The sequence below is a fragment of the Panicum virgatum genome, chromosome 1K (assembly GCF_016808335.1).
Source record: "Panicum virgatum strain AP13 chromosome 1K, P.virgatum_v5, whole genome shotgun sequence".
NCBI lineage: Eukaryota > Viridiplantae > Streptophyta > Magnoliopsida > Poales > Poaceae > Panicum > Panicum virgatum.
The window spans coordinates 15,995,490-16,017,585 of NC_053136.1; the positions used below are offsets into that span (position 1 = coordinate 15,995,490).

Sequence of the window (22,096 nt, forward strand, 5' to 3'; positions counted from 1 at the left end):
GGGTTGTGCAGCGAAGGCCAGGGTGCGGTGGAAGCACTCGAGCCGGCACCCTTTGCCGTCCCGGAAGGAGTGGTCGTGCCGCCAGTGGCGGGCGGATTGCCGGAGGACTTGCCGCCGCGTTGCTTGCCGCGCCGCAGCTTCGACTTGGAGGAGGCGCCACCGGAGCCAGACCCGCCCCCCGAGGGAGGGCGCTGGTCAGATGACCGACCGCCGCCCGAGGAGGGAGTGGTACTGGAAGGTCTCGCTGTGGCCGCGAGGAGAGCAGTGGGGGGCGCCGCTACCTTGTGCGCCATGGTCATCTCCTCGAGGGTCAGCTCGGAGACGACGTCCTTGAACAGCGGGAACAGCCGACCGCGGCGAAGATGACGACCGATGTCGCTAAACCGATCGTTGAGGCCGCGGATGACGTTCAAGACCAACGTGCGATCGGAGACAGACTAGCCAAGGGCGACGAGGCCGTCTGCTATGGTCTTGAAGCGACGGTAGTAGTCGGTGATGGAGAGCTCGCCCTGGACGAAGTTCCGGAACTGGTAGTCGAGGTGGAGGGTGCGTGTCTCCCGGTTCCCCAGGAATTGGGTTTCCAGGGTGAGCCAGACGTCACGAGCCATGGCGCATGCTCCACCATAGTCTCGGCGAGGTTGGTGGAGATGGTGCTTGAGATCCACGACTTGACGACGCAATCCATGCGCACCCAGTCGGGGAAGTTCGGTGCCGGCGTGTCATGGAGCACATGGTCCTCGAGGGAGTACTTCCCGACGGCGAGGAGGAACTGATCCCACCAGCGGTTGTAGTTGCCGGTGGCAAGGTCGAGGACAGAGTGGACGAGGCTGTGGATGTTCTGGACGCCCACGGCCTGGGCGTGCAGATTGATCACGGCGGCGGCTTCGTGTTGAAGCATGACACCGTGGAGATTGTTGCCGCCGTTGCTGGAGGCAGTGGACTGCCCGTACGGCTCCTGGGCGTCGGCGGCGGCGGCGGCCTTGCGAGCCGCGGCGGCACGCTGCAGCGCCGTCCGTTGGCGCGCGGCTAGGGCATCGATCTCCTTGGCGGCGTCGGACGCCTCCTTCTCGGCCGCGGTGGCCTGGGCCAGGGCCTCGTCGCGAGCGTCCTGGCGCTTCTTGCGCTTGGCCTCGGCGGCCTCAGCGGTGGCGGCGGCCTTGGGGGAGACGGGAGGAGTCCCAGCCATGAGATTGACGGCGCAGGCGAGGCAGGGGATGCCGCGCGGCGGGGGTGGCGGCGCGGCAGTGGAGTCTGCACGCGCCGGGGGTGACGGCGCGGCAGGGGAGTCTGCACGCGTCGGGAAGGGGCGGCGCAGCAGGGTAGGCTGCACGCGCTGGGTAGGGGCGCCGCCGGGGAGAGGCGGCGCTAGGGAGCGGAAGCAAATTCAGGTGAAACCTGAACTCTTGATACCATGAGAGCAATATGGCTAGGGAATAATAGATTGATTAAGGTGCAAAGCACAGGTATGAGTACATATAGGCAAGGATGCCACGATATATGGAAGTAACCGATCAGGGGATCCTTGCCTATCCTAATCAACACTAGGTGGGCCGCACCTGGACAGTGCGGCGCCCCAACCCTAAAGGCCACAAGGGCTGGCTAACCAAAGGCCCATGGCCTAGCTATACATGTCTCGCATCAGGTTTGATGATTGGCCAAGCTGCCCTGTAAAACATTCCAGTGAAACCATCGGGGCCCGGTGCCTTGTCAATGGGCATGTCCAATACGGCTTGCCAAATTTCCTCCTCTGAAAAACATTCATCAAGAAGGACTTCCTATACTGATGGTAAGCGAAGTTCATGCAAGGCAATCAGATTTTGTTGGTTGCCCCTTGAGCCCAAGATTGAGTCAAAATGTTCATATACCGCCTCCGCCATTTCGTCATTATCGAACAAGGTGACCTCATTTGCCCTTATCTTAGTGATAAAATTCTTACGGCTTCTATGACAGGCCTAAAGGTAGAAAAATTTAGTATTGGCATCGCCTTCGGCCAAGTAAGTGATGCGTGAATGCTGTCGAGTCAGAGTCCGCTGCAAGGATGCCAAGCCCAATGAACAGAGTTTCGCCTTCCGTCGGAGCGCAAGCTCATGCGGCGCAAGTATTTGGAAGTCCTGTGCCCAATCTAGCCTGTAGACCAACTCTTTGGCAATCGCTAGCTGTAAGCGCACCGACCCAACATGCTTTGAACTCCAACTCTTCAGTGCTTTCGCTGTATTCCTCAATTTGAAATCCAGACAACGAAAAGCATACACCTCACTATGCGACCAAGGAAATGGAGCATTCCAAGCTTCCTCGACCACCTGAAGGAAGCCCTCGCATTTAGGCCAAAAATTCTCAAAATGAAATCGTTTGCAATGAGATAGAGAAGAATCAGTTTTCAGTAGTAGTGGCGCGTGATCACTACATTCGGTTCCAAGGGCCGAAAGATCATGATCAGGGAAGTTAGCGACCCAATCCTCTGAGGTGAATACTAAATCAAGCCTTTCAAGCGTTGGCCTATCCCGCTCATTCGGCCATGTGTATAGGCGGCCTCGTAAATGGATCTCCTGAAGTTCAGTATCATCCATGAAGCTCCAGAACCGACTCATCATCCGCCTGTTGAGACGTTGATTATTTTTGTCTGCAGCTTGGTAAATGAGATTGAAGTCGCCCCAGGCTAACCAAGTGCCTAAACAGGAAGCATGAACCTCTCTTAACTCATCCAAGAAGAGTATCTTCTCCTGGTCCCCCTGCGGACCATACACGCTAGTCCACCACCATGTTTCATTGTTCCGAATTAATGTTACTTTAACCGTTAAACTATATGACCATACAATAGGGTTTGACAGCGACCCAACATCAGTTCTCCAAGCCAGCAGAATGCCACCACACTATTTACTGCAGACTGAAAGAAGTAATCGAAACCAGCCCCATAGATTTCTAGTACCAGACTGTCAGAGCAATCGTTCAGCTTAGTTTCCTGCAACGACAACAAAGAAATATTTTCTTGCGCGACCAGCTCCCATACAACATTACGCTGAGACCTCGAATTGAGACCTCGCAGATTCCATACCAGTTTTCGCTTGACATAGATAACAGTTTGGCGACCAAATCGACCATAGAATTCAGGACACCAATACAGGTGCCTCCTGCTCTGTAAATACAGAGCCTAACCCAGAAGGAAGAAGCGCATCAAGAGCATCACAGTGTGATGTGGTTAGGGTGGAGGAGAACGTATCCGTAAATCGCTGGTATGATGTGGCATCCGGCGGACACGTATCGGAGGTGAGGCCAAGCTTCTTCATCAACACATTCTGAGCTTGCACCGCCGGCTTCATGGCGCGATGTCGGCATTTCTTTGCCAACCTCACGCTGCGCCTGATGGTAAAGACTTGCTCCTGCTGCTTTGATCGCCTCCTTGGTGGCGAGGCTTGCAGCACGGGCTCCGGGGCCTCCTTACACACATTATTAGCAAAATTAATGACCGCTTCAGCCACAGGCGTGCTACATTCCAAAAAAATGTGCAAGGGAAGAGCCGCCCGCGTCCCCCTGGCGACCGTGACATTCCGTAAAGCAGAATCACAACACACACTATCGTCTCCCTGGACCTCGAAACGTACCACTTCCAGGGAAATGCAGTCCTGCGCAGGTCTGGAATCAGGCGACGGTGGAGCAGACATCGGCCGCTCCGCAGCAAGTGGTGAAATCATGGTGTTCTCGTTGCGTGTGACTGGTGATGACGGGCGTGAAAGCAGATCCATTTCCACCCGCATGGGATCCTCATGGAGCACCGTCCCAGAATGACAATGCAGCTCAAATTCCAGCAGCATGAGGTCATCGCGAAGCAGAGGCCCAGATGGATCTTGCGAAGAAAGAAGCGTGATGGCAGCAACAGATTCATGAGCCCGTGTGGGAGGCCTGCTCTCCACCAAATCCAAGAGCATGGGATCAAAGGCCTGAACGATAGTGGAAATAGAGCGACCAAGATCACCACCAAGAATAGCTGCCGCATCCTGGCCCAGACAGTTGGCCACAGGCGTCCGCCCATCGGCAGATTGCAGCCTCTGCGATGGGAGAGAGCCGAAGCGTAGTGCGAACCGAGCGACAGTGGAAACAGAGCGACCAAGATCAACCCTCAGGGACGACCGATGAACGACTGGCCGCGGCGTACGGATGGAGGGGGGCCGGAGTTTGGCCTGCCTGTTGATCTCGACATGGCAGACATAGTCGAAGCAGAGGCCGCCGAGTGAGCCGTGCGCCCGGTGTGGAGGACGGTGGCGGCATCCCGGCTGGCGCCCACCCGGCGCACCGGCCGACCACAAGCGCGCGGAGGAGGGGCGACCCTGCGGCGGCGCTAGCAGTTCTTGGAGGAGTGTCCAAAATGCTCGCAGCGGTAGCAACGGGTTGGAAAGGGGCACCGGGCTGCCACATGGTCGAAGGCTAGGAAGTTGAAGCAACGGCCGACCAGATCCGCCGGGACAGGACGCCGAGCTGGTGTGGGGCGACGCGACAGCCACTCGGCTCGGAGGCGACGCTTGCTAACGACCAGGCGGAAGCCGTCGGCGTCGACCAGTGGGACGACCTGGGCGCGAGAACGGGCACCATCCCCCTCCGCCGATCGTGCAGCGACCAAAGCAGAGGGAGCCCACAGAGCCCGGGATGCACACGGCCCGGGCGGCGGCACACGCCGCGCATCAGCCATAAATCCCCCAATGTTACGGCGAGCGGGAGGGGGGGGGGGGGGGGGGGGCATGGCCTTCGACCACCACCTCCTTGCCCTTGGAGGATGGGCGCGGGGTGGACCACAGAAGCTGTTCTTCATCTTCCTCAGATTCGGACGGGACGCTGAGGCTCAGTCCTCCAGGGGAGCCGTCAATGGGGCGAGAGGGACCAGATCCGGGGGAGGGGGTGAACGAGGAGGTGTTGGGGTTGTGGGATCTGGATCCGGAGGACCGGGAAGGGCTGTGGCCGGCGGCGCCGGGGCGGTCGCCGCCGGGGTTCGGGGTGGATGGAGCTCTCATGTTCTTCTTGAGTAATAGGCCGACGGTATCAATTAGTTATTGTAGGCGAAGCTAGAGCTCCGCCACGTGAGCGCCTTAAGGTTATTCCTCTTTTTGTAGGATCTCATAGAGGAATGATTTATTCTGGCATCTACCTCTACTAGAAATCAGAGAGGGGAACACATTTCGTTCTCCCAGCGATTGGGGCTGAAGGGCGAAAGGCACGGAAGCCATTTTGTCGCAAGGTTTGAGCTTCCCTTTGCCTCGTTGTATACTCCTAGGAAACTTTGATACCCGTCTTCCATCAGTGGGAAGGTGGTTGGCCTAATCAAGCTGAAACACATGATTTCATATTGCTGAAACACATGATCCTGGGAGGCTGGGAGCATCGTGTAAAGTAACAGTTGCGCATCATCATGGCATGCATGTCGATCTTGAAAATGGAGAACACGTGTGCTCAATGTTCACACGTCATTGATTCGTCTGTAAATTAAATATTCAGATTATACATTTGAGTTTGAAGTCTCGACCAGAAATTCATCATGAAACCAAATGTACAAGATTTTGAAGAGTATAATTGTGCAGAGCACCACTTGTTTCTCAAATTTCCTCTAGCCAAGGTGGAGATATTCATGGTGACGCCCGTGTGGACACAGGCAGTCGACTTCACGTGACTTAAAGTCACCGACATGTGGATCCCGACGCCATCAGGCCCACATGTTAGTGGCAAAGTCACAGCCTCTATGTCTGTAGAGGATCTCCAACCTGCATGCAGAACTCGCTCAACGACCTGCCGCCGCATCTGCCACTGCCCACCGGCTTGCTTGTGACGGCGACGAAAACCCAGGATCCACTTTCAGCCTGATCTCCCGGCGACCCCGATCCTGGACGCCACCGCGGCACTGACTCCGGTGGCTAGAGTGCGGAAGCGGACACGGACACGGACACGATAAGGAAGGCACGCCCCCTCCCCGGTCCGTCCCCTTTTGCGCCTGGGCACGCCTCGTCGCCGTCTCCCCGGCGCCGATCCTGCCGTGCGCGCGGCGCCCGGGTGCGAGGTCACGCTCCTCCTCCTCGCTTCGGCGACACAGCACCTGCACCTGGGTGACGTGTGCGCCCGCCGTGTCAGCAGCGCACGCGTCTCCTCCGATCCTCATCTTGATCCCGCGACGCGCGCCCCCGCACGCCACGCGCGCGCATGTGCGATGCCCGGCCGGAGATGGCCGGCCCGGCCTGGCAATGGCATGGCCCCTTGCTGTGCCCGGCCGCCACACGCCGACCTTTTTCTCGCTCCATCTCCGGGTCGTACTGCACGGACGCGCCGCCCGGCCGTCGTGCGTGTATATATAGCAGTCGTTCCACTCGTATCGGCTGCCTCGGCGTTCCATCAGGAATTCAGGATTCATTCAGTTCGAAACAAAGCCATTCTTTGCCAACGAACAAGGTAGCTAAGCACGGCATGGCCGGAGCCTGCGCCCGCGCGGCGCTCGCGCTCGCGCTCTGGTGCGCGCTGGCCGCCGCGGCGGCCGGGCAGACCGGCCAGTGGCTCCGGGCGCACGCCACGTTCTACGGCGGCGCCGACGCCTCCGGCACCATGGGTAAGCTACGCCCCACCTACTTACTACCTGCCGCTCACAAGGCACGCACGCACGCGCGCGCGCGCGCGGCGTGCTATTGGATCACTTGACGACTTGTAACATCTTTGCAGGAGGCGCGTGCGGGTACGGGAACCTGTACGCGCAGGGGTACGGCACGCGGACGGCGGCGCTGAGCACGGCGCTGTTCGCCGGCGGCGCGGCGTGCGGGCAGTGCTACAAGCTGGTGTGCGACCGCAAGACGGACCCGACGTGGTGCAAGCCCGGGGTGTCGGTCACCGTCACGGCCACCAACTTCTGCCCGCCCAACTGGAGCATCCCCAGCGACCGCGGCGGCTGGTGCAACCCGCCGCGGCCGCACTTCGACATGGCGCAGCCGGCGTGGGAGAAGATCGGCGTCTACCGCGGCGGCATCATCCCCGTCATCTACCGAAGGTAATCAAGATCGACAAGGGCGTAGCAGAAATTGTTGTCTTTCTAGTTTCATTCTACGCAACACATCGATCTCGATCGATCTCCAAATTAAACCAAGCTGCAAATAATCTGCATACAACTACTGCTTTGCGCAGGGTGTCGTGCGTGAAGAAGGGAGGGGTGCGCTTCGCCATCAACGGGCACGACTACTTCAACCTGGTGCTGGTGACCAACGTCGCCGGGCCGGGGTCCATCAGGGCCATGGACGTGAGGGGGTCCCGGACGCCGGACTGGATGTCCATGGCGCGCAACTGGGGAGCCAACTGGCACTCCCTCACCTACCTCAACGGCCAGGGGCTGTCCTTCAGGGTCACCGTCACCGACGGCCAGACCATCGTCTTCGCCAACGTCGTGCCGCCCAGCTGGAGGTTCGGCCAGTCTTTCGCCAGCAACCTGCAGTTCAGCCTCTGAGAAACTTATTATTACCTGCTGCTTGAATGAATCGAATTCAATCAAGAGATATTTTTGTTGATTGCTTGCGCTTGTTGCTTGTAGAGTATGCTGTGTGATGTGTACATAAAGAGATTTCATTACTTATTTCATGACGAAGCTATATGTTCAAATTAATTACTCCGATTAATTAATTTTTATTACCTGACTCAAATGATTCTTGCTGCATGCCTGCTGATAAAAATGATCTTGTTGGTAGACGAAGTGCAAAAATCAGAAACGCGGAAACCGTCACTCCATAGGAAAATTATATATGTTCAATGGTCGTTTGTTTGTGAAATTAGCAAAGAGATGAGTTTATGTAGATGCTAGATAGCAAAATGGATCAGTACAATATACACTGTGCTTCATGAGATTTGAGCTTTTCAAAAAGAAAAAAAAGCCTATGTAATTCCATTGAAATTCCTATAAATATCATGTTTCCTGTGTTCCAAACGGCGCGACCTAGAAACTTTTAAGATATTTCCTTTGATCCAAACTGGACCTGTGCGAAGTGAAGTCAAAGGACATGAACTGACACGTACACAAGCTATGTGCCTCTGACTTCTTGACCTCGCTTGCATAGCAAGTAGTCGAGTACAGTGTTGACTCTGCTATGTACACTGGAAAGCAACGTACGTCGCTGAGGACTTCCAAAGGCTATGACAGCTTTACGTGCGTACGTAGCTCAACTAAACGTCGGAAGCAATGTGCCATAGTGCCGTACGTCACGCACTGTATACGTTTTTTTTTTCTTGACCCGGGTTAGCGTTGTTTCACCTCAGCTACGTCAAGCAACTGCGATACATCGCGCGCTACTAGAATCCCTTGCGTCCCCTCTAACAACGGTTGGGATAAAGGCAGTAGCAATGGATCAATTAATTCCTCATATTGTGATAAACATTTAGAAAAACATCTACCAATAGATACGCCGTAGAATAAAAATAATAATCAGATGCACAAAAAGTACACCAAAGTGAGGAGTAAAAATCCACAAGACCTCCACTATGCACAAATTTTGGTTGGCAAGTAGATCTACGAGTTCCCTGACCACTGACAAATTTTCAGCTCAATCGAATACCGTTTCACCATCCAAACAAATCATCTACCAAAATTGCTCTGTGTTGAAACTGTAGTCACTTGAACCGATGAAACCCCTCTCAGATCTGATGCTCCGCTCCACCAATCCTCAAACCGACTGACTAGATCGAAGTACTCTAAGTGTAGAACGAGCTCACCAAGTTTGGCGCAAATGCAAGCATGTTCGAGCCTCTAATCACTGACTTGAAGTAGATCAGTTCAGAGCCACCAAATCTGGGCAGTCCTCCTCCTTCTTCCTCTCTTCTCTCAAGTTGTGTTGCATGTGTTCAGCTCCTCCCCATTTCAAATGACGTCCAAGGATGTGGCTAAGAGGAGGCTAGGGTTTTCTTGTGATTATACTTCCCTTTGAAGTATTCTTCACCATTGGACCAAGCACCAAATCAACAGTGCACAAGCTGTGCACTGAGCTTGTGAGCTGTTTTGCTAAGTTTGATGGCCTCCAAATCGTCCTCCATGCATGTGGAGGGATAGCCCAACAACAACAATAAAAGTTACTTTTGTCGCCCCTCCACTTCTGTATTTTTTTTCTTTTTCTTCCATTTTGCTCGTCATTGGCATATTGCCCACCAGCGAGCTACGAGCCTATGATTCAATCGTGGATCGGCAGCTCAAGGAGATCGAGAGTTGTGACATGGGGTGATCCTCTTATTAGCACACTTGGTTGATTCACACATGGCCTGATCTAGCAAGACCATGCCACGAAACCTACTCCCTCGGTTTCAAATTGTAAGTCATTCCATTTCAAATTGTAAGTCATTCCATCTTTCGTAGAAAGTTAAAATATTTCAAATTTGACCAAGTTTATACAATAAAGTAATAACATTTATGATACCAAATAAATATTATTAGATTCTTCATTAAATATAATATTATAGTATATCTATTTGGTGCAATAAATCTTTGTAACTTTTTCTATAATCTTAGTCGAACATAATAGTTTGACTCTCTAAGAAAGTTGGAATGACTTACAAATTGAAATAGAGGGTGTATTTTTCTAGAACAATTCAAGTTTTCTTTTCTAGAACAATTATTTCAATCTCTAGAACATTTGATTTTCAATTGTAGAACATTTGTTTTTAGGATGCACAAAATTGATTTTAGTTTAAGGACAATTGACTCAAGTCTCGATCATCCATTTTAATCTACAAAACAATTGATTTTAGGCTAACTACGGGAAATCCCATATTTGCTGTGCGCCATACTATTTGTCGTGTGTCTAATGTCGGGCACACGGCAAAAGGGCTATTCGCCGTGTGCCACATATAAAGCACACGGCAAACAATGGGCACACGGCGAACAAAACTTTTGTCGTGTGTAGCTAAAAAAACACACGGCAAACTTCAACCACACGGCAAAATTTTGAATCACGTTACACATGTCTCTTATTTGTCGTGTGCTTACGGATTGAACCCACGGCAAACTCTAAATACTCGACAAACACTTCAAACACATAACGGGCAAAAAAATTGCCGTGTGCCGCCCCTTGGCACTCGGCAAACAACCACATTTGCCGAGTGTTTTATATGTTTGCCGTGTGCCTGGGCCCTAGCACACGGCAAAGTATTGATAAAAAAGGTTAAATTAACGCTCCCAATTTTTTTTCAGGAATACACTTATTGTGTATGGACCATAATGTTAACATCTGGTATTTTTATAATTCTCTTTGCTATATTTAATTATTTAAATTCATTAATCACATTTCTTAGATTTAAGTCTTATTTGTGATGTTAGTGATTTGAGCAATGTAGAAAAATTCATCCAAAAATCATATTCTTGTTGTTGAGTCCAATCTGAGGCCATATGCATGAAATCAGAGGCAATATCGACTACCCTTATCCCGAACCATGACCAGTAACATGAGGCCGAATTGTTTTAAAATTTTATAAATAGCATATGAAGTCCAGAAATCGTAAAAATTTTCATGATACAATAATTTCGTGTGCTTAGACTATGGTAAAAATTGAGTAGATTTCTCGCATGTTTGACATACACTCCTTACTAACCGAAGCATATCTAGAGAAGATCCATAGTGGTTAAGACGGGATCGTTCATATTTCAAGTCAAAGTGATGGCCGAAATGGGTTTTCACATTCAAAAAATTTCTATATGCAATATCGTACTTAGATTCCTTAATGCAAAAATTTGGTCATTTTTCGGATCCATTTATGAATTTTAATTTTTTTGGCTGTTAAACCATATCATTGTAATATACATTAAAATTAAGCTATAACCACATGAAATAATGTTTTTTTGAAAATAATCATCAAACATGTAATATTTATGCAATTTGGCAAAAAAGACACTAAAGTTTGTTAAATCAAATTTGGTTAAACACACAGTGGAAACGATTTGGTTTATACAATTTGAAATGCATGAAATAATAGAATTTTTTGATTAGAATCGTAAACCATGAGTTGTTCAGTGTCTTTGGAAATGTGTTTTCAATGTTCATTCGATAAAATGTTATGAAACAATTTTTCAAATGTAATTAGTTTAGTCAAAAAAAGTTTTGTAGAAAATTGTTTGCCGTGTGCCTGGGCCCAGGACACACGGCAAAGGCACTGTTTGTCGTGTGCCTTGGATCTTGGCACACGGCAAACAGTGCCTTTGCCGTGTGCCATGGATCTTGGCACACGGCAAACACGCTCGCCCAACACTTAGCCGTTTGCTTTGTCACCCCCCACACCACACACGCACACGCACAGGCGCCACACCCTCGCCACCAGGCCGAGCCGCTGCGTGCGCCCCACCCACCCCGCCGTGCTGCCGCTCCGCCACCTCGCCCAGCCGCTGTGCGCGCCCTCCGCTGCCCTCCGCTGCCCTCGCCCACCTCGCCGAGCCGCCGCGCACACCGTCGTGACAACGCCATCTCCCCCACCCACCCACCTCGCCGAGCCGCCGCCCTGCCGTGCCGCCGTGTGGGGCCTCCGCGACCACGCCGAGCCGACGCCCCACCGTGCCGCCGCGCGGGGTCTCCGCCACCTCGCCGAGCCGCCGCCCCACTGTGCCGCCACGCGGGGCCTCCGCCACCTCGCCGAGCCGAGCCGAGCCGCAGCCACGCCGTGCCGCGGCGTGGGGCCTCCGCCACCTCCTCGAGCCGCCGCCCCGCTGTGCCGCCGCGCGTGCCCTCTGCCGCCCTTGCCGAGCTGCCGTCCCGCCATGCCCCGTCGCCACGCCGGCCGCCACGCCTCCAGGCCACGCCGTGCTCCGACGCCTCGCCCCGACACCACGCCGGCCGGCTGCCTCGACCCGGCGCCCTGCCCCGCCCCGCCCCGATGCCACGCCGGCCCCGAGGTCTGGCGCCCTGCCCCAGCCCGGCGCCACGCCGGCCATGCACTGGCGCCCTGCCGCGGTGCTCCACCAACGCTTTGCCGCCCCGTTGTGGCTCAACATCCCATAGGTGAGCCAGTGCATTGATGCTTTTTTTGCAGGGTTTGAAAACTTCAGTTTTGTGGGGAGAAGTGGTACCAAAATTGTCAATTGACACCATTTTGTATCTGTTTTGGCACTATTGTGCACACCGTCCTCGAGCCGTCCGCACCGACACGCGCGACATCGCCTAGGCCACCGTCGAGCCCTAGGTGAGGACGATGCAAACAACACTTCATTCCGTTTCATGTTCGTGTAGGACGTAACCGAGTTTAGGCGTCTCCCGTTCGAAGGAGATACGGTTCGAAATATGCAGATCTTTGCATATGTATGACCATATTTGTTTCGAATTGTCCATGTTTTTTGGACAGCCCGATAGGGTGCGTTGATAGAGTTAGTTCTCATGGTCTACGCCGATCCGAGACGGAGTCTCGGCATCATCTCCTCGTTGTTCTCCGGATACACAATCTCCTTTTTAGGGACGTGTATTTGGAGAATAGCGGGGAGGTGCTGCCGAAATTCTACCTCGGATCGGTGTAGAGCATGAGAACCAACCCCAGCTACGCATCCTCTCGGGTGGGATTAGGACCTATCTTAACCTATTAGAAATGGTAGACATCGTGTAGATGCAAAGATGATCTTTTATATTATATTACTCATTGATATGATAGAGGATGGATGACCGTGCGTGGATGTATACTGGATGGAAATGTGGGGGTCAGTTGTCCGGGGAGTGGATTGACAAGACCGAGGCTTTCTTGGACGGAGCATTTGCAAAGCTCAAAGGAGGCAATACCACCTGGTGTCTGTGCAACAAATGTGCAAACACGCGTCGACAAACACGCTAAGTCATGACAAATCATCTTTGCAATTATGGATTTATGAGAAATTATACTCGGTGTACCTACCATGGCGAAGCCAATCGTATGAGAGATGAAGTTGTTAGGCAACACATCGAAGAACATGACGCTGATGCCGGGGCTGCAGACATGTTAGATGACTTTCATGAAGCACATTTTGATGAAGGACGTAGGGAGGAGGAGGAGCCAGAGGCAACCGCGAAGGCGTACTATGACATGTTGGCTGTAGCCCAGCAACCCCTTCACGGTCATACCAAGGTTTCACAATTGGATGCCATTGGCCGTTTAATGGCCGTGAAGTCCCAATTTACCTTGAGTCGAGACGCCTTTGATGTTATGTTACAAGTTATTGGCAGCATGCTTCCAGAAGGGCACATTCTTCCAAAGAGCATGTATGAGGCACAGAAACACCTTCGTGCACTGAAGATGTCATATGAACAGATACATGCTTGTCCCAAGGGATGCATCTTATTTAGGAAAGAACACGCTGAAGCAAAGTACTGTCCAAAGTGTGAATCCTCTCGGTTCGTGGAGGTAGACTATGGTGATGGTTAGAAGAGGCAGCTCGCAGTCCCCATGAAAGTCCTACGGTACCTAACGCCCATGCCAAGAATCCAACGTCTGTTCATGGCCGAGGAATCCGCGAAGAAGATGACATGGCACAAAATGGGAACTCGTTACAATCATGATAAGCTTGTGAATCCATCCGATGCTCAATCATGGACCCATTTCGACGGGATTCATCATCACAAAGCTTTGGAGGCTCGTAATGTACGTGTTGCGCTGGCGACAGATGGCTTCAATCCCTATGGAATGTCGGCTGCCCCTTACACTTGTTGGCCCGTGTTCGTTATCCCACTGAATCTCCCACCTGGCGTTATTTTTCAACGACAGAACATATTCTTGTTGTTGATAATTCCTGGACACCCTGGAAATAATATGAGTGTGTACATGGAGCCCCTGATTGACGATTTAATCCGTGCTTGGGACTATGGGGTTTGGACATACGATCGAGCTACAAAGACAAACTTCAGAATGTATGTTTGGTACCACTATTCCCTGCATGATCTGCCAGCGTATGGGATATTCTGTGGCTGGTGTGTCCACGGGAAGTTCCCTTGTCCAGTATGCAAGGCAGCATTGATGTTCATTTGGTTGCGGAAGGGTGGCAAGTATTCTTTGTTCGACAAACATCGACAATTCCTACCTCTGACCATCCATTCAGACGAGATAAGAAGAACTTTACAAAAGGTGTTGAAGTTAAAGACCATCCACCGCAGATGATGACGGGTGCCGACATTCGTGCTCAATTAGATGGTCTTGTGATCAATGCTGAAGGTGGGGCTTTTGTGGGATATGGTGAGCAACATGCTTGGGCGCAGAAGTCGGGTTTGTGGAGGCTCCCCTATATGGCTGACCTTCTTCTTCCACATAACATTGATATGATGCACTCCGAAAAGAATGTCGGCGAGGCATTGTTCGGAACAATCATGGACATTTCAGATAAGACAAAGGATAATGTTAAGGCCAGAGTGGATCAGGCAACGTTATGCGATAGACCAAAGCTAGAAATGAGGCCTCCCGGATCAGGCAAGGCGTGGAGAAAGCCTAAGGCCGATTTCGTTTTGATGAGGCCCCAGAGGAGACAAGTCCTAGAATGGTTCCAAACCTTGATGTTCCCTGATGGGTATGCGGCAAATCTGAGAAGGGGAGTGAACTTGACCACTATGCGAATCAACGGGCTCAAGAGTCATGACTACCATATATGGATCGAGCGGCTACTTCCAGTTATGGTTAGAGGCTACCTCCCTGATCAAATCTGGCAAGTGCTGGCAGAGTTGAGCTTTTTCTTCCGCCAGCTTTGTGCTAAGGAGTTATCTCCAAAAGTAGTTGAAGAAATGGAAAGAATGGTGCATGTGTTGCTCTGTAAGCTGGAGAAGATTTTTCCACCCGGCTTCTTCAATCCGATGCAGCATATGATTTTGCACTTCCTGTACGAGGCACGAATGGGTGGGCCCGTGTAGCACCGTTGGTGCTATTCAATTGAGAGATGTCAAAAGATACTTAGAACTAAATGTAAAAATAAATGCAAAATTGAAGCTTCCATCGCAGAGGCATATATTCTGGAGGAGGTATCAAACTTCACATCAAAATACTATGGTGACAACCTTCCTAGCATCCACAATCCACTCCCTCGTTATAATACTGCGGAATCTAACTCCACCCTGAGTCTTTTCCGAGGCCAACTCGAAAGTGCAAGTGCTGCAACCATCAAGACCTTGGATATTCAAGAGTGGCGTACTATCATGCTATATGTGTTGACCAATCTTTCAGAAGTTTTTCCCTACATAGAGTAAGTTCTCAGTATTCATTTAGTTCTCAAGTCATTTCCCTTTTCTGCATCCAACCCTATCATTCGTCTTTTGTATAGAGAATTTAATATGCAATTCTGGCGTCGATCAAGGGAGCCTAGCCTCCATGAAACTGAGACCCTACTTAGACAGGGCGCGGGAAATGGAAGTCCTGATTTCATTTCTTGGTTCAAACAGAAGGTAATGTCCAATTCTACTCGTTTGTAGTATATGACATTACAAGTTGCTCGTACGTGCGAATAATATGACGAACTTGCAGGCACAAAACGATGCGTCGATGAGTGCCGAGTTCGTCGGTGCCTCCACTGGATGATGACGTCGGCACGTCACAGACGATGAGGAGCGGCAGGAGTAGAAGGAGGACGAGGGGGCCTCGTGCGAGGTCACCCTCCCTTGAGGACGAGGAGGAGCCGCCGCAGCAGCAGGAGGAGGAGGACTAGGAGCAGGACCAGGAGGAGGACCAGCAGCAGGAGTAGGACCAGGAGGAGGAGGAGGAGGAGGCCTCTAGTGAGGAGGACGACGACCAGGGAGGGGTGGCGGGAGACATACCTGCCGTCTGGATGTGAGGCCCCGCTCGTCTCCTGAACCGACCTATACCGCTTGAGCAACGGCCGATTATTCGGCCGGATGGTAAAAGGTTTCGTAATCGTACTTTAGCCTATTTCATTACGTTTCGTACTTATATATTTCAATTCCAATTTTACACAAATATTTTTGGTAGGAATTTTGTAATCGTCGTTCCAGGTGTTCACAAACGCATCCCCAATGGCATTCTGGGCCTGCTTTGCAAGGACCACTACCCTAGATGCATCGAGATTGACGGCTGTCTTCAGCCGGCGTCAGCTTGGGAGCACTACATCCAAGCCATCAATAGACCGGACCGGGAAGGCAGGTGCTTTGCGAGCAAGGCAGAGCGGGTGTTGCAGGAACTGTGGATAAGTCTTGTATGCGCTATAATTGTCAATACATCTCATTAATTGGACATTCTTGATATAATGGCTCGTTCATCATCATGTGCAGGATTTCTACAGGTGCGAGGAGGGAATGATGACCATGGCATGCGAGGTGGCAAACACGGCCTGTCACAAGCTGGTGGCAGATATGCTCTACGAGGCGTGCATCCAGGCCAACTGTGATTACAAACGTTGCATCGAAAAAGTGAAGACCAACAAAGGGGCTATGCGAAACCTTAGGCTAACTCGGGAACAATATATGAGGGTAAATATACAATATTATTAATATTGACTTTTACTAAAATGAAGTACGCTACAATTGATCTTCTTATATGTCATGTATGACCTGCAGGTGATTCCTTGGTGGTTAGCCAGGAATGAACAGTGCTAGGACATGATAATCGACAGGTGGTATGCGAAAGGTTGGGTGGAGATGCACGAGTCTTGCCGGTAGCGGCGTTTGATGATGCCAAGTGCACCGCACCATAAGGGCAACAGTCACCTACGACAGTACGCGGCCAGATGGGTAAGTGAATTCATTTCTTCATTTTAACGCTAAACCGTACACAATTTGTAATCATCTTTCTTTTTTCACAGTCGGCCTCACATGGAGGTGAGCCTTGCCCCCCGATCAAGGCATGGGCTTTGGCCCACAAAGGGAAGGCGACATCGGATGTCAACTACAACCCGGCGGACCCCCAGAAGCGTACAGCAACGCGACTGTCCACAGTCGCCTCAGTGAGTACAACTCGATGGCAACGGAGGTGAATGGGCCGGACTTTGATCCGAGCATGGAGCCCATTGATGCAGAAGTCGTGATGAGGGTGGGAGGAGGGAAGAAGCATGGCCGGTACTGGATTGGAGACAGCTTGATTGACACCACCAGTACTCCTACTCTCGCGCAGATTCGAGCCAGGAGCACTAGCTCTAGCCCGGCCATACGCCCACGTCAAAGCACTACGGAGATCCAGATGGAGGCACTGAATGTTATTTCTGTTACCGCAAAGGTTTATTAATTTTGACATATGTTTCTTGGTACACTAACCATGCAATCTAATTTTGTAGGCCCAGATGCAACGGGACTTTGAAGCACAGCTCCTAGCACAACAGCAGGTGTGGGCGGCACAGCAGCAGGCACAGCAGCAGGCGTGGGTGGCCGAGCGGGAGAGGATGCAGCAAGACCTTCGGCAGACACAGGAAGCCTCCCAGCAGAATCAGATGCAGCTGGCCCTGGCTTTTCAGTTCATGCAGACTCTGGGCTCGCAAATGGGTCTTTCGCCACCGCAATTCACTCAGACTAATATCCCTGCACGTGCAGCTACCCCTACTCCTGTGAGCGATTTCACAACCTTCTAATTTCATTTATCGTTATTTGACTAATAGACAACTCTATCATGACTTAGAAACAATGCCTTAGAAACAAAGACTTAGAAACAATGTCTTAGAAACAAAGACTTCAAATTAATGACTTTGAATTTGCAGCCTCAATCAGCGGCATCAAATGATGGGCCAACAGAAATGTCCCCTTCGCCGATGCCTCAGAATGTGTGGCCGCCTCCTCAATGGGCGACTTACCTGCAGCTGTTCCAGCAGAACCCTTCGTGGTCGCAGCACCCGCCGCCACCGCCGCCGTAGTCGTGAGTTGTGCTTGTATGGACATGCACTCTTTGTATAGACTATCGTTTGAACTTGTGCTTGTATGGACATGTATGAACTACCAGTGCTTGTATGGACTTGTATCGACTACATTTGGGCTTGTATGCATTGCGATATTTGCTATATTTGCATTTGGACTTCTATGGATTGAATGTGATGCAAATTGTGATATATGAAATGATCGTGACATTTGATGCAATATATATGAATTGCCTGTGATGTTAATTTGATTGGAATCTGAAATATTTGTGATTAAACAAAAAAATGAATCTGAAAATTAATTTTGCCGTGTGCCATGGCAAGGCACACGGCAAAGCTGCCATTCTTTGCCGTGTGCCTGTCCACGTGGCACACGGCAAAGGTGGCATTGTTTGCCGTATGCCTAGGACAGGACACACGGCAAAGGGGCTGTGTTTGCCGTGTGCCAAGCCGTTACGGCACACGGCAAACAGGCTGTTCAACGGGGTTACGCCAGTGCACTTTATTTTGCCGTGGGCCCAATAATGCACACAGCAAAGTGTTTGCCGTGTGCCCGAGATGTAGCATACGGCAAACTAGCTCTTTGCCGGCCGTTGTTTGCCATGAGCTGTTTGTCGTGTGTTACACTCGGCAAACACTTTGCCGAGTGTAAACCGGCCCTTGCCGTGTGCCTTTGGCACACGGAAAATAGGCATAGTCCCGTAGTGGCTTTAGAACAAAAAGTTTATGTTCAAGAACATTTAATCTATAAGTGTTCTTTGACACCGAAGAGAAATGAGGAGGCGTTTCAACACGTGATTTTGTGTGTGGAATGTGATTCTGCGGTAGAATTTGTTGGCACCCAGACATGCAACTCTCATAGGCAGCCTTTGGCAACATGACCTTGGGTACAACAGGCATGACCATAAAATTTCTGGCACGCAGCCGGTGCGAGTTATAGCAAACACCATCGGGCGGGTCAGACAATGAAGTACATTTACCCCCTACATTTTGGGACAGGGGGGGAGAGGTGGTGATGACTGCTCTTTAGGATCTATAGTGTGTTTGCCCCGGGTGGTATCCTTGTCATGGTCCTATGGGCCACACACAACACACTAAGGTAGTGGCGGTTCAACCTATTTTTTCCACAATGTAGCATGAAGGTCCAATGAAGGCTACACAGTCAGCCTATGGAGTGGACCTAGGCCTTGGGCTAGCCCAGCTCAGCCATTGCACTAAGGTGCCCTTTATTGCTCGAGAAATCACAACCTGCATAGATTAGATTGATCATTTGGGTGTATACTTATACTAACATTTACTCAAGATCACGGAGGGGTAGGAGAAGAATCATGGATTTGCAACTACAATGGACAACATGGAGACCCAACCTTCCACATCTGAGGTAGAACTCATGTCTATTGTTATCACGTTTATAGGCAAAAACTACCAAGCACATACACATCAGACAGCGGTGGATTTAGGGGGGGGGGGGGGGGGGTAGGGAGGGGCGGCTCCAGCCCTCCTACTTTCCAAGACTCCATTGGAGGCAAAGGGGAAGGAGGAGAAGAGGAGAGAGAAAAAAAAGAAGAAAATAGAAAAATCGAGTGGAGATGGATGAAGGAGCCCCCCCCCCCCCCAAAAAAAAAAATCCACATCTGCCTCCGTCATTGACATCGGAGTAAAATAGAAGTAAATGTAATGTACTGTACACTATATATAACATACAAGTTCCATTCCTTAAAGGTCATGCGGTCTACCAATCTATATTAATGCCGATCAAAAGTATAAAGAATATGATCTACTCTTCTCGCAGCAGTTTTAGAAATGTACTTGGACATCAGTTTCCTCAATTCGATCTTGTTCTGTTCAATAGTATAAGAATCTGATCTGCTATTTTCACTGCAGTTTTAGAGAAATTCTTAGAAATACTAATCCAGACTACCCTACTCAAAGTGCTAGAATTTAAATTAGACAATACTTTAAATTCTGGCACTTTGAGTAGGGTAGTCTGGATTAGTATTTCTTAGTGAAGCGCATCTAGGGCGATAGATGCTAATAGTAAGTTTCGGTGATTAATGACAACCGTATGCGACTAACGTGTGTTTTGAAGGAAAAATCAATGATTGGTCTAGTCTCATATGAAATGTGAAAGGAGACCCCTCAATTCGAAACAATCATGCGTGCCAAGGACTCAATTTAAAAGGTTAAGGACCTTTCTAGTTTCAAGTGTCACAAGGAGTTGAAGGATACTTGATTTAGCTAGGGTTTATAGTTTTTAGTTCTTGACTGTACTATTAAGAGGGGTTCTTGAGTTAGTAGCTTGACCAAAATTAAGTTGGCCTTAGAAATCTTGCACACTCGCTTAAAAACAGCTCAAGATAGTCAAAAGAAGTCAATACAACTCTTGGAAAAAGAAACAATCGAAGTTGAAATCAAATCCAAGTCAATTCAGCTGAAAACAAAGAAAAACCGTAGCACCGGTTTAACCGATGTCTTAGCATCGGCGCATCCGACGCTTGGCGGAAGAACCGATGACCCTGTCGGCCTATCTCTTTTGCATGCAAGCAGGGATCAAGTCAAGTCACTCCATATCACCGGATGAACCGACGGTCCCAAGCTAAGCACCGGTGTAATAGATGTCATATGTTCCAGAGAGCATGTTTGGGTGGCTGTGATTTGCCTTCAGTACCGGTTGAACCGACACACCAGAAACAAGCACCGGTGTAATTGGCATACTATTGCCCAAAGAGCTTGTTGGAGTGAACCAGATCAGCACCGGTTGAACCGATGCCCCATCAGAGCATGCACCGGTGCAATGACGCAAGCCTGCACACTGTGTCAGGGTTCCAACGACTACTATTTGGACACAGAGAGACCGGTTGAACCGATGCAATCAAATTCAAACCCGTCGGTTCTTCCGATGGTCCCGATTTTTCTGCAGTGGACTTCCAACGGCTATGTGGCCCTCTCCACTCTATATAAGGCCACCCCTTGCTCATTTATGTTGCCTTTGACACATTGAATACCTGAGGCCACCCTTGAGAAGAAGAGAGAGTGCTTTGAGCCATGAGATGAAGATCTAGAGCTTAATTGTGTTCCAACTTTGAAGAATTCAACCTTTGCAAGTGTAGCAAGTGTGCTTAAGCTAGGGCCAACTGAGTGTAGGTCAAGTGAAGGCTTAGGAGCTTGTTACTCTTGGTGTTTGACGGCACCTCGACGGTCTTGGTGATCGGGAGGTTCTTGGTGAGCTCTTGGAGTTTGTGGGAGCTCCAAGAAGAAAATCTTGTACACGGTGTGAAGCTCGCCGTTTCGGAGATGGAAAAGGAGTATTCTTAGTAATCACTTGCTCCTTGGTGAAGCAAGGGAGCAATACCCTTGTGTGGGTGCTCCAACGTGGATTAGGGGGGAGCGTCAACTCCTCGATACCACAGGAATTAATCTGGTTGTCTCGTGTCTCTTGCATTACTTCAAACAATTAATTTTGTTTGTTTTTGGTCTTACTCTTGATTGCTTGTAGTTTGACTAGGACAACTTGCTTGATAGTGTAATCTCTTGTTTAGGATTTGATCTTGCTAGTGTGCTTTTGTCTAGACAAGATGATCATGATAGTGTGTTTTCCAACCTAAGAATCTTTTGCTAGTATGCTCTAGTTGATAGGTTTCAAACTTTTAGATTGGGCAATACTAGTTTAGGTTAAGGACTCGTTAGAAATTTGAAAAAGTCCCAATTCAACCCCCTCTTCTTGGGCCTCGATCCTTTTACTTAGAATGTTTTGAAAACTGCAGCGAGAATAGTAGACCAGATTCTTATACCCTTAATAAACAATGCACACAAAATTTTGAAATTAGTTCATCCAAACATGGCATGGGTTGGGTTCTCAAAAGAAAATTCTGCTGTGTTTGAAATGGCTGAATTGAAAACATGGCTCAATTGTAATGCAACCAGAAACTGAAATGCTCCTCCAATTCCTTGTATTCAATTCAAAGCCACGAACATAAATGAATGCTAAGAGTAAGAGAAATATACATGTGTAGATAAACCTCCATTCCTTAATCACACGTCTCCACCACTGTCATCTTCCTCGTCTCTGCTTTGCGCCTACCAACTAATAACGATTTCACGCTGGAGGGCGCTGCTTGGTACCCTGAATTTGACGACGACTGAAGTCTGACGCAACACAAGAAACATCCTTCTTCCTTGCTTGGATAAGCAGGTTACCCTGAATCTGAACATGGAAAGTGCAAACCGGCGTTCACGTTGACTTCTCAAAGTTAAGCAAACATCCTCGTAGGATGGGGGGCAAGTCAAGCAAAAAATCGATGAGATGTGCAGTAGCCATACACGTGTCTG

The 22,096-nt window shown here is 50.1% G+C and overlaps 2 protein-coding genes across 2 annotated transcripts; one reads left to right on the forward strand and one right to left on the reverse strand.

Moving 5' to 3' along the window:
- Window positions 1–6,170: 6,170 nt before the first annotated feature.
- Window positions 6,171–7,638, forward strand: LOC120697284 (expansin-A13-like). Its single transcript, XM_039980449.1, has 3 exons — window positions 6,171–6,577; window positions 6,688–7,009; window positions 7,144–7,638. Exons 1-3 carry the CDS (start codon window positions 6,178–6,180, stop codon window positions 7,457–7,459), a joined length of 1,038 nt encoding a protein of 345 aa, XP_039836383.1. The 5' UTR covers window positions 6,171–6,177; the 3' UTR covers window positions 7,460–7,638.
- Window positions 7,639–11,235: 3,597 nt separating this feature from the next.
- On the reverse strand, window positions 11,236–11,739 carry LOC120653173 (protein argonaute 2-like). Its single transcript, XM_039931012.1, has one exon. The coding sequence runs from the start codon at window positions 11,737–11,739 to the stop codon at window positions 11,236–11,238; it is 504 nt and encodes a 167-aa protein (XP_039786946.1).
- Window positions 11,740–22,096: the final 10,357 nt, after the last annotated feature.